We start from the raw sequence: 17951 nt of genomic DNA on the forward strand, positions 1-17951 counted from the left end.
ATAAATTGCCGTACCATTGCAATTTATCCATCACAACATATACGTACTTACAGAATTCTGACAGCGTATTGCTTTATTGTTACCATGGCTTTCTACTACAATCCCCTGTCTCTCATTCTTGCAACTTTCCTCCTCCTCTCTAGCACTTCCCTGATTTCTTTGACTGAAGCAGCTAAGAACGGTGGCGTAACTGTTGATTTAATCCATCGCGACTCCCCTCTTTCACCTTCCTACGACCCCTCCACCATGCATTTTGAGCGTCTTAGGAACTCATTTCGTCGTTCTGTTTCACGTCAGTCTGCCCTTAGGTCAATTTCTTTTAAGTCAGCCTCAAAGTCATCATACTTGTTTGAGGCTACCCTAACTCCCATTGGTGGGGAATATCTAATAAAAATCAATATTGGAACTCCACCGGTCGAAATATTAGCCATTGCTGATATTTTTGACCCCACAAAACCACAACTTATAGAATTGTTTCATGCACGTCCCAACAATGTCAATCCCTGGGAGCTGAGAGTTCATCCTGCGACAAATCAAACGGTTGTCTCTACCAAGTTCGTTATGGGGATAGTTCCTGCAGCAATGGTGACCTAGCTGTGGAAACATTCACTTTTGATTCCTCCATTTCCAAAGAAAGTGTGGTATTCCCTAAGGTTGTGTTTGGTTGCGGGCACAACAACGGTGGGACTTTCAAGGAAACGGGTTCCGGGATCGTTGGCTTGGTGGTGGCCTCGTCTCAATAGTGAGACAACTAGAGACGGCCATTGGTGGAAAATTCTCGTATTGCCTCATGACCTTAGATTCAAAATCCCCTAGCAAGATAAGCTTTGGACCTAATGCTATTGTCACCGGGCCTAACGTCTCGTCCACCCCTATAGTACAGAAATCGCCCGATACGTTCTATTATCTCACATTAGAGGGTGTTAGTGTTGGGAATGAGGCTTTGGCATACAATTACATTCCCAACTCCAATTCCAAGGCGTCAGTCGAAGAAGGCAATATAATCATCAACTCTGGAACAACGTTAACATTCCTTCCCAGTTCCCTTTATGAAGGATTGGAATCCACATTGGAGAAATCAATTAGTGGTAATCCTCAAGGGTTGTTTGGATTGTGTTACGAGTTGCCTAGAAATGGAGAATTCGACGCGCCGCCTATAATAGCACATTTCACAGAAGCGGATGTAGAATTGACACAGGAGAGCACTTTTCTAGAAGTGGAGAAGGGGGTGGTATGTCTGACTTTTGTGCCCTCAAAAGATTTGGCCATTTTTGGTAATTTACATCAAATGAATTTTCTAATTGAATATGATCTTGAGAATAAAAAGGTGGGCTTCTTGCCAACCGACTGCAGCAAGACCCAGTGAAGAATTTCTCTTCTTGATTAGGTGCTATATGTGTGTTCTAATGACTATATTTTCTTAGGGTGGTATTTTATTTGTTATGGTTGATTTCTCTTTTGGGTCAAAACCATGTAATATTGCAGTTATATATGCTTCTCAATGATTGGCTGGTCCATGGGCCGGAATTTCAATGCATCCCAATTTGTTGTGTCCAAATTAGTGCAGCCCAAATTGATATTCTGAATCGTATATTATAAAAATAAAAGGTAGAAATAATTATTTTTCCAGCTGCAACGTGACAGGAAAGTAAAGAAAATTCTTGCAACTTTCTGTATGTCGTCTGAAGTTTCTTACAAAAAGTATATTTATTTTAATTTGATATTACATTTTATATTTGACATTGAAATGAATAATAAAAAAGAGACATGCATGTCTGATGAGCTAGAAGTTACAAATGTAGAATAATTTCATCTGTCTTAAAAACTTCTGACTTGAAAATTAATACTTGGAGCTTTAATGAGCATAGAACTTAGTAGAACGGTAAGGGCAGGAACTGAAATGAGCAGAGAGGCTGTCAACATATTACAGATCACAAACCCCAGTACAGGGGCTATAGAATATACAGAAACTAGCACTAAAAGAGCCACAGAAAAGCATGACTCTGAGTTGCAAAATAACTCATTCAGCTGAAACAATACACCTAAACGTGTTTCTTCCCATTGCTCTTCTCTGAACTAAGGATTGTCGCACTTGGCGATGCTCGTGGATACTGTTTAATCTCGTTCAAAATCGACTCGCCTCCATCGGTAATGCTGCCGCCATGAGGCGTGATCGTCATTTCCTCGAGTGCAGTTGCGGATGCTAATAGATACTTCACAAACTCCATTTCAGCCTCAATTCCGGAGAACAACTGCATCTTGACAGTTTTCAGCTGAGATAAAGACTCTGAGCTAGTTTGAGATCGGAGGAAGTCTGCGACTGAGTCCACCACATCGAAGGTGAAAGCCTGGAGGGGAAAGAAATGCACGGTTTCGTTAGTTTTTGGTTCTTGAAAGAAATTTCTTGAAAGAATTCCGGATAGGAATGATACTTACTGTGATTTTAAGCCGCTGTAAATTGGGGCAGCTTCTGATGAAGCAAATGGCACACGAGATCTCCTCAATCTTTTCGAAGTACATGTCCGAAAGGTGAAGGTTTTTCAGCATACTCAGAGAGACGGGCAGTTTGTTGGGCGCACCATGCTCAACAAGGTCCTGTATATGCAAACGGATATACGTTAACTCCACGATTGATATTCAGACAGTAAGTCGCGAAATTGTTCGACAACAAACAATTTTCTTACCTCCAATGCATAAGCTTGCAATTGCAGGTCCTCGAGGGCAGGCAGACAACTCAGGGATTTAACCAAATCCAAGGAGAATCGGTTCCCCCGTTTAAAATCCATAGACGAGAATGTCAACTTAACATCTGATAAAACAGGGCAATTCTTGAAAGAAACAGACTTGAACACCCCATGAAACTCGAAACACTTCAATCTTGGGCCAGTGATTTCAAGAAAATCGAAGTTGGTGCAGTGAATCAGCCGGAGTCTCTCAACCGCCGGGCATGAAGCAATGAACTTCCCAAACGTTTCAGGCACCACGGCAACACTCTGAAGCTCGAGGTTCACGAGTTTGCTGAATCCCTTGAACCCCAGAGCGGGATCAAATACACAGTTATAAAGCTTCAAATTTCTCAGGTTCTGGAAAGCAAACAAATGAGAATTCAACTTATGCGTCTCTCCCCTGGATACATGGAGAGTAAAATCCTGCAGGGTGTTGTTTGGCAACATTCGAACCCATTGATCGATATCGGGGCTGCTCTTCAGATCAGGGACTTGAAGGGCGAATTTCAGCAAGGGCCCCTTGTGAAGTTTCAGGATTTGGTAAATAAGCGGCTCCAGTTTGTGATCACCAAGAAACATTTGATCAAACCAGAAATCGAACACGATCTCAGGGCATGAAAGCCATTTGTATCTCCATTCTCTAGACAAAATGCTCGTCCTCACGACGTCTCGCAGAGGCAAGCATCCAAGAATGTTCTCTATGATGTTGTTGGGCAGATTGGTGAGCAAATCAGCCTCAGATATTACAGCTCCCTTCATTCTGACAAAACTGAAACATAATGCAAGAAAAACACTTCAGCGGACAAACTCAAACAGACAAACAGGACAATTCAACCAACTGGTCACTTAATCTCAACGGCAAAAGCAGCTGCTTTTCACCTTAAACTGAATGGCAAGACAGTTTAAAATAAAAGTCTATCACACACTAAGACAGATTAAATCTTCATTTTCCACCAAGAGAAGTTCAACATTTTTACTTCTCTAGACGGAGAATTCTTATCCAAATTTGGCCCAATCACCCATAAAGCAAGTTCGCTATGTAATTGATCACTCATCATGAGTGTGCGGGCACCACACAAAAAAGTATATATTTAATTTATCGTATAATTAATTCAAATTCTATAAAAAAAAATCCAATTTGGATTAAAATTTAACATTGCTTCCTCCACTAATTGTTTTATAACACATGTATATAATAAAAAGAACCTCATGCAAAGGGCATTGACTTACTGCCCCCAAGAACAAAGTTTTCACTTTAGCTTATATAAATAATTTTCAAAAAAGAAATAATTATTAATTAATTTTTTTATAATGCAACAATGTCGTATTACTTTGCCAACACATCTACCGCCCCTTGATTGCAGAAAATAAAAATAAACTACGCCATTCTAGGTATTAAATGGCGTGTTGCAGCTTGTGCCGACAGGTGGACGTAGCCCCGCACTCAAAGTCAACTGACTGATACATTTGCCCACTCCGCACTGGTCCCACCAGACCGCAATTCCTAACAGCTACCCCGGTGGTTGACGGGCGGTGAGGCAGGCGGATGTCGGCAGTGAGATTCTTTTCTCGTTCCCGTCCATCCCACCTAAAGATTATATCTATTTTTGCACCACAAGACTGATCATATTCTTCTGGTGAACGGAGATGTGACAGTTTATATATGGGTCTATACATTTCTACCAACTCTTTGGTTGGCCGGCCGCGATGCGGCGGCGGTGAAGCGGCGGAAGTGGGAGGAACAGAGACGAAAACATTTTCCAACCACACAAAGAAAAAGAATTGAAACATATCTTGACGTTAATTCCATCTGATTTAACATTGTCCAGAAAAAAAGAAAATACTAGAAAATATAGTTCTGACCAGAAAAAAAAAACTTTTTACCAAATTCTCCGAGGAAAAAACCAGAACAACTCAATCTCCTGAACTGAAACAACTCTACCACAGCAAAAATCAAATCTTTGCTTCCCTTTACTTGATATTCTCTGATTTCAAGATTCAAACACACAAGAACCCAAATCCCCAAAAATATTGATGCAAATCAAATCAAACCCACCCCAAAAAATCCAAAGAAAAAGCAAGAACAGCAGGATTTCAACGAATCAAGAAAAGGTACTTTAGCTTACCAGGAAAACTTCTTGAATCTTCAATTTCTTCAGCGATTTTTTGGAACAGGAAGAAGAAGTATATCTTTTTTATCAAGGAAAAGAAAGAGGAAATTGGAGTGGGCTGAGGTGCGGAAATACGCAGAGAAGAGAAGGATTGGATACATCCGCACGGCTCTAACCACAGCGGATATATAGGCAAAAGCTTAAAAGACCCGAAAGACACTCTACATGATATGTTGTGTTGGTGGGACCCATAAAGGGAGTGCTCCTACTCGGATCTTGATAAGAACAAACCATATCCATTTATTTATACCTTATCTTCGCTTTCACGTACTATAATATATGCCACCTTCTGTAACTTTTTCTTTATTCTGTTAATATAATAATAATTGAGGAAATTTATTTCCCACTCCTACATCCAACTTTCAAGGATTTTTTAAATAAGTAAAATTGAAATCAAATCAACAATCATGACACGCAATATTTACACGCATATAATCAAATAGAAAGATTAGAAAAATTAAAATTTTATTTCACATTATAAAAAATATTGCAGTTTTAATTATGCAATTTAAGAGCTTAACCCGTGTGATCTAATGGGCTAAAAAAATTAGTATTTTTGGTCTTATAAAATAAATAATTGTGACACATTTAATCCTACTGAATAAATAGTTATAACATTTTTTATCTTATAATATGAAAAATTATGACACATTTGGTGTCATACGATAAAAAATTGTAGCAAATGGTTCATTTTTTTATCTTATGAGTCCGAATTTATTGAGCCTCTAAATTGTAAGATAAAAAATACAATACTCTCTGTTGTATTAGACTAATTTTTATTTTTATTTTTTTAAAAAAAGCACAATTTTAAAAATCAGTATATGATTAATCCAATCAAATAATTAACATGAATGAAAACTTAAGAATAGATAATGATAGTATATTAGTGATATGAAAATGACATCAACTATTTAAAAGAAATAAAGAATTATATTAATAAAACTTTTAAAAATACTTGTAAATTTTCATATTTTTAATTATAAATTGGCTGTTGTGAGTGAAAAGTAATTTATTTTATACTAATTAACCCATCACGTCACGTTATTTTACTACGTACATATAATAAAACTTGTGTATATTTCTTTTGTATTAGTATATATTTATATAGGGCCAATTACACTCTTTCTTCTGAAATTTGGTGTAATTACACGTAAATTTTTTATGATTTGAAAAATCATATCTAGTATATCTGATATGTTTGCTTTCGTCTAATAAATAAGTTCTTTCTTCAGTAAAAATTTATTAAATTTACTTTTATCAATAAAAAAAATTGTATAAAGATTCATATTTACCTCCAATAAACTTATAATAGATTTATTTCATATTAAATAATTTTTATGATTAAATTTTTTTATATACTTTCACACATTCATATACATAGTAGTGAAATATTTTTACTATTATAAAAGTAATTATGTACACAAGGCTAAGTGCAAAAGAGGAACACGGGGTGCGCAGTGCAGGAACTGTACTACCGTAGGTGAGCCCGTACCATAAGAAGCGCAACAATGATGGCAGTAGAGGACAAAGGGGCAACGTGGCACCCAATCACACTGTAGTCAATTTTTATCTGATTCCATTATTCCAGTGGGCCAGTGTGTGGCAGTCGGTTTTGTAGACCACCCACAGCAACCCCATACAGCAAATGCCGGCATTCTTCATTATTCATTTCCGGGTCAACTTCCCATAAACGAAAAATAATATTGTTTTGGGTGTAAGATATTACTAAAAATTATATATTAAATTGGTATTAGGTATTACTATAAATATTTAATTAGGTATTTTGACGGACAGGTGGCGTGAATGCTGGGAGTGAATTTCTAGTTCAAATGAGGATAAGGTTAGTTTACCTTTGAATTTTTTAAAAATAAAATATAGGATAAGGTTAGTTTTAATTTTGGGATGATGTGCTGTGGTTTTTATTTGAGATTTATACGTAATTTTTTTATAATTAAAAAATTATATTTAGTATTTTTTATATTTATTTCTATTTAAGAAATAGATCTTTTTATTAATTAATATTAATTGAATTTTTTGATATTAACAAAAGAAATAGAATAAAATTTATAATTACTCTGTATTTGGTTATTACTGATTTATTTTAAATCAAATAATTTTTTTATGAACAAATTATTTTTATAAGAGTGAAAATACAGTCCTCACATGTATTAACGTGTGAAAATGTATAATGGTAAGAAAAAAAATTATTTGATCTATAATAATACAGTAATAAGTCAATTGATGATATATATATATATATATATATTTCTTTGTATATTTTTGCTATTATCAGCAAATTAACTGAATTTTGACTAATAAAGAATTTTATTTGTTAAATAAAAATAAATATTAAAAATATTAGATGTAATTTTTCAAACTACAAATATATAGGTATAATACATCTAACGTCAAGAGAGGTCCGTACAATTTTCCGTTAATTTTAACTGAAAAATATAGGCAAGAGTCATTTGTATTAATGTATAGGATTTTCATTTATATATTGATTAAAAGTTATATACTAAAAAAATGATAATCTAATAATACACACTAAAAAATATTATATATATTGTAATATCAATGTTGAATTCCATATTAATTATTTATTTTACTATAATTCTTAATTTTATTATTTTATATCAAGTAAAATTATCATTTTACCCTTATATTTAACCGTTGACATACTATCAACTAACTTTAGAGGAGGTCTATGCAAATAACCCGAATATGATATCTCGCCATCGTCTGCAAAAATGAAAGAAAACTAACAACGCAACTTATAATAGTTATTGACATTTCATAAATAGTTATAAGATTATATATTTAAGTCTAATTAAATTAAATATATTAATATTATCTCACTTGATATGAATTTTTTATATTATTATTCTTTATTTTATCAATGTAGTGATCAATTTATGAATAATACGTTTCTGTAATTTACTGCAAAATCCCGTCTAAGGGAAAGAAAAAGAAAAGATTTGAACCAAACTAAAATCGCATATAACTTTATGAACAATAATAATAAATGCGACTTCCAATTATAGGCAAGTTGTCCTATTCCCCTTTCCACCGACTAAGTCGCTGACACCTTCCTGGTCTTAAATGCATGCCTATGTGTTGGTCCCGATAATTTGATATTTTAGAAATTATATGAAGTTTGGCTAAAAAAAACAAATTGTTTATGTCAATTTCAAATTATATTTGTTTAGAGTTACTTATATTTTATTACTTGAATTATAATTATTTTTTTATTTTAGCATTCAAACTCTGTTTTTGTGTCAACCTGTCATTTTAAATTTACGAAAATTTGCACTTTATCATTAATAACTATTTTTCACCAAATTTATTATAAAAAAAAACGCCACATTCAATACACGTGTGATATATAAGGATTATGTGATATTTTTCACATATGCACAGCATGTGATGTTTTTACGACAAAAAAATTACTAAAAAGTTGGTCATATATGACAAACTGCAAATTTCGCAAAGTTGAGATGGAAAGTTGACACAAAAAAAAAGTTTAAAAATTACCAATGTATAAAAATGAATATAGTTCGAATGACAAAACATAATTTACCCTATTTATATATGTTATACGCACTCCATTAATTATCATGAAAAATATATATTTAATGCAACTAGACTATTATAATTAAAGAAAATGTACAAATATATTTTATTTGTAAATAGTATTTGAAAAGGGGTGCACGGGCCTCCGGGATAGAAACAATTAAGGGGTAATTATGTCTATACCTATTGAATTATAATCTATTTATATAAATTATTTTTATTTTTTATAAGTCAATAAACAGGAAAAAATGTACAATGATATCGATATTTTTTGGAGTGTATGTCTGATTTTTTCAAAAGTAATTCTAATTTGTATAAATGATGTCGACGTTACTGATAGGTGTATCTGTAATTTTTTAAAATGCAAAAGTGATTTGTACGAATATACCATAGGTCAAAAAAAATATAAATATAATTATTCCAGAAATTAAATGACAAAATATTTATGTTTAATAGTGTGTAAATGAAGAGAATTTCCCCGCAAAATTGATTTGCTTTTTGGTAGGTAGCTGTTGCGGTTGTGATTTGAGCCTGCAAGAAGACGCCAAAATTACCCTCCATAACTTTTTCAGGTCTATTTTTTTTTTAAAAAAAAAAATTATATACAGGATGTCTTATCTCTTTAATGAATAATGATTTGGCTTTTCAAAATAATATTTTAAGTATTTATAGTAGATATCTGGAGTATTTGTGTGTGATAAGATGAGTATATTTATGATGTATTTACGTATAAAAATAATTAATTTTCTACCCTCATGGATAATTTAATACTACTGATGTATTTAGTAGCTTTGGTCACAACAATCTTGAACTTTTGTCCCTTTTTCGAGATTATTGAATTCTTTACAATTAATTTATTTTATTCAAATATATAGATAACTTAGTTAATATTAAATCGATTAAATTTATTTAACCAGACTTGTAAAATCTTACACATAAATATTTTAGAAAATTTTAAGATGTTAAAATTTATTTTGAAAATAAACTAAGTTATTTACTTATTTTTCATTTTAAGGCAAATAATATATAAGTTTGTAAATTTTTATTTTTTTAGTCTAATTAACTTTTCTTTAGATGATTTATTGAATATTTTATAAATTTTCAAACATCTTATAAAATATTTTTGAATTGCACGTTGAATGTGATGAATCATATATATATATATATATATATATTGACAAAGAAAGAAAAGGATGAGAATAGTTATTTGTCAATTTGCAAGATTTATGGAGAAGGGGTGTCATGGACAAATGGTTGCAATGGATAGAGATGCCAACGGCTACCATTGAATAACAAATGTACAAACATATCTACTACAAACACAACACAACACCACACCACAATATTTGTGGTAATAATCAAGACAACCTAAAACTTGGATTGGTGCAATAATGTCTTTTGTTCTAGTTTAATTCTTTATTTCTTACCTCAATTTGTTATAATTTTATAAAATAATTTTAAAAAGCTCGTAAACTAGCCCAAACGCCCTCTCCGTCATTGATACGTGTGAAGGAAGAAGTTGAGTGGAATTTATTGTATCAGGATAATTAGATTTATACTCTCTAGTATATAGTCTGTTTATACAAATCAATTTCGTCTTTCTATTACATATACACCTATTAGAAACATCAATATCATTTACACAAACAATTTTTATTTCTTTTAAAATAAAAATTACACGTACCCCCACCCCCTATCGAGACTATCAATTTCATTACACAAACTCTCCCTATTTTTTGTTATCATAGGTGGTTCCTTAATTATATAAAATGCAGAAATGATTGTTGTAAAGAGACTATAAATTATGAGGTGTGGATGTAACTATTCTTGTTTTCATATGATAGGTAGGATTTAGTTATCAGAAATAATAATTTACAGGCGCTAATCTATGGGAAGAAAATAAAATAGAATTGAAGAGAAATCTTATTTCATAATAATGTAATAAAAATTAAAATGATAATCATTTGTTGTTTGAACCTTGCATGACGATTTTTTTACTTAATTTTGGATTAAATAATTAATATATAATAATTATTAATATTAAATATATATAATTGATTAATAATAATTATTAAAATAGATTAACAACTACTATTAAAAAAAATTAATACCCATGAGACCATTACAAAAGGCCCTGGGCCGACTTAATTTGTGGATACTATCTTCTGATGAACTCTTTTTAGATGGGTTGTGAATGGAGGGGCCCATTGTAAGATTGCCCGATCTGATGGGCCCATCTGATTAAAGTTATAGGCCAAGGCCCATTTAGTGCTCGAGTCTTTCTGGGTCACTCTGCTCAGCATTCACATGAATAGAAAAATAATAATTTTGTTTATAATAGGGACTCAAAAAGTTACAAAATTTGGTCGGAAAATATTAAATAAAACAAATTATTTAAATTCTGATAAAATATTGAAACACGACGAACAGTGCATCCCATGCTCAGGTTGTATATTGGTACACCAAACAAAAAACTAATGAATCATAGTTTGACCCTCCTAAAATATTAAATGAAACATATCATGCAAGATTTATTTATGTTCTTGATCAAAGAGAAATAATAATTAAATTTATACTTCTGATTTGCGATTCTTATTTAATTTTTTGATTTTTTTTACATAATTACAAGAATTATTTTTAGTAATTTGTGCAATGATGTTGATATTTTTTGGGGTATATGTATAATTAAAAAGTGAGTAGTAGTTTGTATAAATAATGTTGACGTTTCTGACAGACATATGTATAATTTTTTAAAAAAATATAAATTATTTGTATAAATAAATTATAAGTAATGAGGTGTATACGTAAATATGCTAAGAAAAATAAAATGCATAATAAACTTCAGATAAATAAATTGAGGGCTTGGTCAAATAGATGAAAATTTGCTGCATTAATATTACACAAAAACCTAAATTATAACTAGAAATTTTAAGGAAAGGGTTTGGATCCTAGTCAATCCCAACGAATCATAGTACCAAGAAAAGGGACACACATGATGGGATCAAGTGGGAAGTATAGTTTGTTCACGTGCTCACAATCTTGAAGAACAAAATACAAGAAAGCTTTTACACAGCCAATAAAGACGACTTTTTTACCAAAATTTCTGCCCATAAATTCTCTACCTTTCTTGTTGTAAATAAATTAGTTTGTCCCACTTGAGCTGGGATTGTGGGGCAGTTGAATTCCAACTCCCACTTTCACCGACACCTGCCCATACACTTTACCTTTTCTTGTCCAAGAACTGTTCTGTACTCCAATACACCACTAATAGCCCACTACTCTTCTATCATTGGTTCATCCAGTTCTTTCCTTATTTCCTGTGTATAAACCTCTCACTGTGTGTGTTGTGTGTGTGATTTTTGAGTTTTTCTTGGGGGTGATATAGTTGGTGGATTGTAGGGGGGAGTTGGTTGATGTTGTGTTTGCAAACATGGAGGCTATAAAGAAGCAAGCAAGTAAATTAAGAGAACAAGTGGCTAGGCAGCAACAGGTATGAAATTCTTCTTCTTGTGCAGTAGTTGAATGTTTTTTATTGGAAAAATCTTGATCTTTGAGGAAATCGTGTTGAGATTCTGGGGTTTGATCATGTTGTTCTGTGAAGGAATTTGTTCTTGGGCATTTGTTTCTGAGTCTTATGTCTCTTGTTTTTTAATTTGATATATATCCTTCATGTTCTAAATTATTCGTAACCAAATGTCTTTAGTTCTAAAGTTGGAAAGGAGTTAAACGAAATGTATAAATCTTTTGTGTAATTTTCTGCGCCGAAGTCCACCTGATGCTTCCAAATACAGTCATATTTATGGTTTGGATGCTCGTTCTATTCGACCAAAAGGGACAGGATGATGATATTTTTTTATATCAGCCTCAATCTCAGTTTGCTTCTCGATGTATTGGGGATTAAAATTCATGTCTAAAGTGCTGTGACAGGCTAGCAAATTCGACTTTGTTCTAGTTGATAGCCTAGAGCTGTTAGTTCCGATGATCCCAAAAGCACGTGAGAGCGAGTTGTAAGCTGAACCTCATTTGATACAATGTGGAGATTCAAGAATGCATATATCTTTCGTAAACCATTCTAATGATTTTTACTGTGAAGTCACTGCTCATATGTCGTAGGGAGAACGGATAAGGCGTTATTAAGCAATGAGGTGCTCGTACTGTGTTGATTTTGGTCTTTAATTGTTTCATGTTGCCGGCAGGCAATCCTTAGACAACTGGGGCAGCTGGGTCATGGAGGGGTTATGATTGACGAAGCCGACGTGCAACTCCATCAGCAACTACAGAATTTATACAAATCTACAAGGGCGGCGAAGGTAAAGCTTTGGAGGCATGTCTTTCTACCTCTGATCCTGTCTGTGGTTCCTGGATCTAATGATTTGTCCTATATAACTTCAGCAGTCACATTTAAGGAGCTTTTTGTTGCACAGCATTTCCAGAGGGATATTGTACGTGGATTGGATGGATTCGTTTCAGCAAGCAAAAAACAAATGGAGATAGGTGTGTGGTCTTGTGCCTTTCTCTTGAGTTTCTCCAGTGATGAGTGGGACAGATAAATTTCAGCTTTGCTTTGTAGCTAGGAAGTTGGCCGAAGATTGTTGCAAGTATGGAATTGAAAATCAAGATTCTGATTCTCCCCTTGCAAGGATTGCCCAGGGTTTTGGTACCTCACATGCCTCTATGGAAGATCACAGAGAAACAATGCTTGGGATTCTTAGTTATCAGGTAAAGCAGTTGCTGATGTACTGAGAAATCAAGTACGATATAAGTGCGTCTTTAAATATGAACATTCTTCCAGTTTTCGTTTGTTATCTGTCCTATGCACCTTTTCAAGAAACAGTTTGACTCGTGCTGCGTAGAAACACGAGAATCTTGGCCAGGTAAAAAAGCATTAGCATATGTCAAACTATGAATGCACAAGTTCTCATTTAAGAAAACTTTTGCACTGTAACTAATATTGAAGATTGCTAATCCCAGTAGGTTTCTGATCCATATAACTTATATCTGACGTGTAGATTTCTGAGCCACTTCGTGCACTGATAAATGGTGCTCCTCTAGAAGATGCTCGTCATTTGACTCACCAGTATGATAGAATGCGGCAAGAGTTTGAAATTCAGGTTTGTGCTTTCGTTCGTCTTTGGTGAACTCCATTTGGTGTTAATTGATGATTCAACCTGTGACTTCTAAATTACCATTTAGGCAGCTGAAGTAATACGACGGCAATCAAAGTCCAGAGATATTTCCGCTGAAAGCGTCTTAAAGCTTAAAAGTGCAGAGAAAAAGTTGACAGAGATCAAGTCTTCCATGCTGGCACTTGGAAGAGAAGCTACTGCTGCTATGTTGTCCGTAGAGGAGCAGCAACAGGAGACAACTTTCCAGAAGCTTCTTGTCATGGTACCAACAGTTGAAGTTTGCGTTTCACTGAGATAATCTTTTTTTACACTATGGAAGCTTACATAAAGTTTACACACAGGTTGATGCTGAGAGATCTTATCATCGAAATGTTGTTGCTATCTTGGAGAAGCTGCATTCTGAGGTCCGTTATATATCTCCCTTCTTTACATATATTCACTCATTCAGGTGACAATGTCAACCAATATTATTTCCGAGCAGGTAAAATTGGTCGTAATATTCTATTTTTACTTTTATGCTTCATCTTCTTCGTCTCTTCTGTTAGATGATTCTCGAGGAGCAAATGGAAGACTCTTCCTTGCTATCAGAAATTCCACCAACGGACGAGAATATCCCATCTCCTAATAATGGGACTGTTTCAAATAGTCTTCATGGTCAGGATGACGAGGATAATGGTGATAACTACTTCATTGCAAAGGTAATTCTTTTTCACGGTTTAACTGCTTCACACTGGGCCTTCCACGAATTCAACTATTTCTCAAGCAGATGGGCGAGTATTAATATGTGTTAATCTTGTCAATCTGTAGGCACAACATCTTTATGTTCTTTCTAATATTCATACTTTGTCAGGTCATACACCCATTTGATGCTCAAGCAGATGGCGAGCTAAGTCTTGAGGTTGATAATTATGTCGTAGTCCGGCAGGTATTAAAATGCGTTAACAAGCTTATTTCGTGCTCTTTAAGAATTTCATAATTGTCACTGCTTTTCTGCATCATGTATCTTCTCCGGATATCTCATACATTTTCTGTTTATAACCATTGCAGTTTGTGTTCTAGTTTCTAATTTCAAATTATTTGTGTTTTTCTACCAACTTTGTGGCACTGACAGGCTAACTGCACCACGAGCATATTTCAAGAGAATTAAAAGTCCTTGATATGAGTTGATTCTTTGTTTGCTACTTGTGATTTGCTAATTGCTCGTGTAGGTGACTTCAAATGGATGGTCCGAAGGAGAATGCGAAGGCAAAGCCGGATGGTTTCCCTCAGCTTATGTAGAAAAGATAGACAGAATTCCAACAAGCAAATTAGCTGGAGACGATTCTTCACCGTGAATATGATTCTATATTTGTGTCCCCATAGGGTGAGTATTTGTACATCAATGTTATACAACAGACAGTTACAGTGTTCTTTCCCGTGTTTAGTATTATTGTTCTGTGTCTTTGTTTCATTATGGAGCTTCACATGCAAGTTTACTTTCTCGTCATATGGAAAATAGACTTTATTCTTTTATGTCAATGTTACACCTATAACAATACTTGAAGGGCAGTGCTAAAAGGGTTTGAACTGAGTTGTGGGCTAGACATTGTTTGCTTTTATTTTAATTTAGGGATAATTACATTTACACCCTTATCTATGGTCTATTTATACAAACCCCACCATCGTCTTTTGTGTAATTACAGAAACCACCCCCTGGCTGGCAAAAAAAACAGGGATAGTTTGTATAATGATGTTGATGTTTTTGAGGGGTGTATGTGTAATTTTTCAAAAAATATGAGTGGCTTGTGTAAGTGATGCTGACATTTATGGTTGGTGTATGTGTAGTTTTTTTAAAAGACAATGATGGTTTGTGTAAATAGACCATAGGTGGATATAAATGTAATTGTCCCTTTAATTTATGGACCACCCTTGGAACAAGGTTTAGGGAATCAACTGTCACATTAAGGTTTTCTTGTCTAAGTGATAGTACAAAAATGAGATCAAATAAATTTTATTCATTGAGGTGTAATATAGCACCATCACACTAAAATAAAATATAGTGCAAGTCTCTTTTCTTTTTCTTCTGCCTTGTAGGGCTTATATAGTGGTTGGTCATTCATTCTTGCATTGATCAAGGTCTGGAATCGTGCTATGTTGTCTTTTCTGAACCTGGCTTCCTTTCTGGGCTTTGTTCATTAGAGACGTTCTGCTAGCAACCGTAACATTATCTCCTTGAACCTGGACATATTTCTATGGTCCATACTCTCCTTGAACTTGGTCTGGTTTCTAGGTTTCATTTATTGGAGAAAATCATGCTACTTACCATATCACATTTAATCACTTAATAATGGAAAGTATTAACAATAATTAATTATTTATCATTTTTATGAAGTAGGTAAATTTTTTCCTCCATCACTAAGAAAACATCTGAAATAGCTTTCACATGTAGATAGAAATTCCAGAAGTAGACTACTTTCATGAAAAAATCACGAACTATAGGACAGGGAAGTTTGCTCTTTGTCCATGTGGAATCTGGATGGCAGCACAACTTGGATTTAGACAGTCGGATCATACATGATGATGTTGGCATTTCACTTTATCATCTTCATATTATGATCTAAGGAACAGTTCTCATCCCACATAGGTAGCATGAAATCACCCCGTTTATGTCTTTCGAGTTTATTCCAGGAAAAAAATCATCGTATGTGGTAGAATAACAAAAAGCAGAGCAGAGACTCAATAAAGAACATATAAAGTTCCTCTGCTGAAAGCAAAGGGATCAATAACATTGGAAGATGACATTAGTGTAAGAATACTAAACCCTCTAGTTATGCATCGACTCTGTTTTCTGCTATGAAGAACACTTTTGGCTGACAACATATGAAGAATCCTACAAATTGATCGATGTTCATTGCATATCATCACTGACATTGTCGTGGGAAAGTTTTATTGAGTGATGAGATGCCATGAACACGACCGAATCGTAGCCAACTTGGTATTTGCTCGTAACCAGATTGCAGTGTTCTTTCATCTTTGGTGTTTGTACAGGTGTGTTGTATGGCCTTGCTGGTAGGCCTTTATATAGGAATGGTGCAGGGCTGTCTGTGCCATTTGATTGCAATTAATGTGAAAGATTTTGGGGATTTTGATGTTCAGAAATGGAATTCAAATAATTGGAAAGTAGAGTGGAAATGTGGTGAATCAGGTACTGCAGTGAATGCAAAATCAAGAAGAGGATACAGCTAAAAGAGGGTTGCAGAAATCAATTGAATCCATGCTGATTTCTCAAAATGTAAGAGAAGATTGCTTAATTTGATTTGTGGAAAAGAGGATTTTCTGGAGATGAGATGTGAGCAAAATCAAGTCCAATTATTGTGGTTTAAAAATATGATAGTTACTAATTTCCTGGTGGTAATTAGCATTTGTAATATAAACAAATCATGAGGAATTATATTTTTTTCTTGGTTTTGAAAAAATGAGAGCTTATGTAATTGATTTTTTTGGCACATATGGAGTGTTTGCAAAAGTTTTTAAAAGGACTTTTCATTTTTTGGCTCCAAAAAGTTACTTTTAAGCTTTTTGGGTTGCCAACTTCTACCTCCGAAACTGGTAAAAGAAACACTTTTAAGCTAAAAATTATCAGCACCTTGAAGGTGCTTTTTGCTGCTTTGATTTTTTTGTAAATAAATTCAACTTTTTTTGAATTATTTTACTCTTATTATAATAATCTTTATTTAAATTTACCTTTTTTAGTTTATACTGATTAAAATTAAATGCACTTTTTTGACAAAAAATAATTTATTATTTACAAAAAACAAGGGTAGATATTAAGCAAAAATTGTATCTTTTAACACTTGGGAACAAAACAATTTTTAATCAATTAAGTTTATTTTACAAATATTTTAATTCTCAAAATATTGCTCAATTTAATTTTTATATGCTTTTTACATATTTTGTAAATACCATTCACTTTTGATTCGATTATCATTCTCAATTTCTTTTCTAAAAAAAATGCTTCTTGAAAAATAATTTTTTTTGCAAACACTCTATAATCTGCAGCACACGGAGGAGTAATCAAGTGGACTTGGAAGATTTTCAGTTACGTGCGACTAAAATTTTTGACGCCTTATAAGTGGACTTAAATTTTCTCAACTATTCAATCCATTTAAAAGTCTGAAATTTTTATAAACACAACCTATTCATGCTTTATTATTTAATGTTTTATAATCCATGCGCTCATACCTTCTCCAGTGGAGAAATGACATTTTGCACAAATGTTAAAGTTCACTATTGATATTAATGATGTAATAATGTAACACATTTTCCCTCCCGAAGGTTGTTTATTGATATTAATGATGTAATAATGTAACACATTC

The 17951-nt window shown here is 33.5% G+C and overlaps 2 protein-coding genes and 1 pseudogene across 4 annotated transcripts; 2 read left to right on the plus strand and 1 right to left on the minus strand.

Annotated features, from left to right (window-relative positions):
* The first annotated feature begins 84 nt into the window (after positions 1-84).
* Positions 85-1765, plus strand: LOC105165098 (aspartic proteinase CDR1 pseudogene; annotated as a pseudogene).
* A 42-nt stretch (positions 1766-1807) lies between these two features.
* On the minus strand, positions 1808-5028 carry LOC105164980 (F-box/FBD/LRR-repeat protein At1g13570). Its single transcript, XM_011083836.3, has 4 exons — positions 4853-5028; positions 2685-3495; positions 2437-2595; positions 1808-2348 (listed from the first exon to the last, which is right to left on the minus strand). The coding sequence occupies exons 2-4, from the start codon at positions 3483-3485 to the stop codon at positions 2043-2045; spliced, it is 1266 nt and encodes a 421-aa protein (XP_011082138.1). The 5' UTR covers positions 3486-3495; positions 4853-5028; the 3' UTR covers positions 1808-2042.
* A 6598-nt stretch (positions 5029-11626) lies between these two features.
* LOC105164979 (SH3 domain-containing protein 1) lies at positions 11627-17081 on the plus strand. 3 transcript variants are annotated; one of them, XM_020694361.2, is made up of 11 exons: positions 11627-11960; positions 12667-12780; positions 12895-12964; positions 13041-13189; positions 13480-13581; positions 13664-13858; positions 13938-14000; positions 14142-14294; positions 14447-14521; positions 14805-14959; positions 16624-17081. In XM_020694361.2, the coding sequence occupies exons 1-10, from the start codon at positions 11901-11903 to the stop codon at positions 14928-14930; spliced, it is 1107 nt and encodes a 368-aa protein (XP_020550020.1). In that variant the 5' UTR covers positions 11627-11900; the 3' UTR covers positions 14931-14959; positions 16624-17081. The 3 variants fall into 3 exon arrangements, with proteins under 3 accessions (XP_020550020.1, XP_020550021.1, XP_011082136.1); XM_020694362.2 differs by having other exon boundaries at positions 16781-17081; XM_011083834.3 differs by lacking the exon at positions 16624-17081 and having other exon boundaries at positions 11628-11960; positions 14805-15046.
* Positions 17082-17951: the final 870 nt, after the last annotated feature.

Source organism: Sesamum indicum, linkage group LG6 (genome assembly GCF_026168435.1).
Source record: "Sesamum indicum cultivar Baizhima isolate 11 linkage group LG6, ASM2616843v1, whole genome shotgun sequence".
Taxonomy (NCBI): Eukaryota; Viridiplantae; Streptophyta; class Magnoliopsida; order Lamiales; family Pedaliaceae; genus Sesamum; species Sesamum indicum.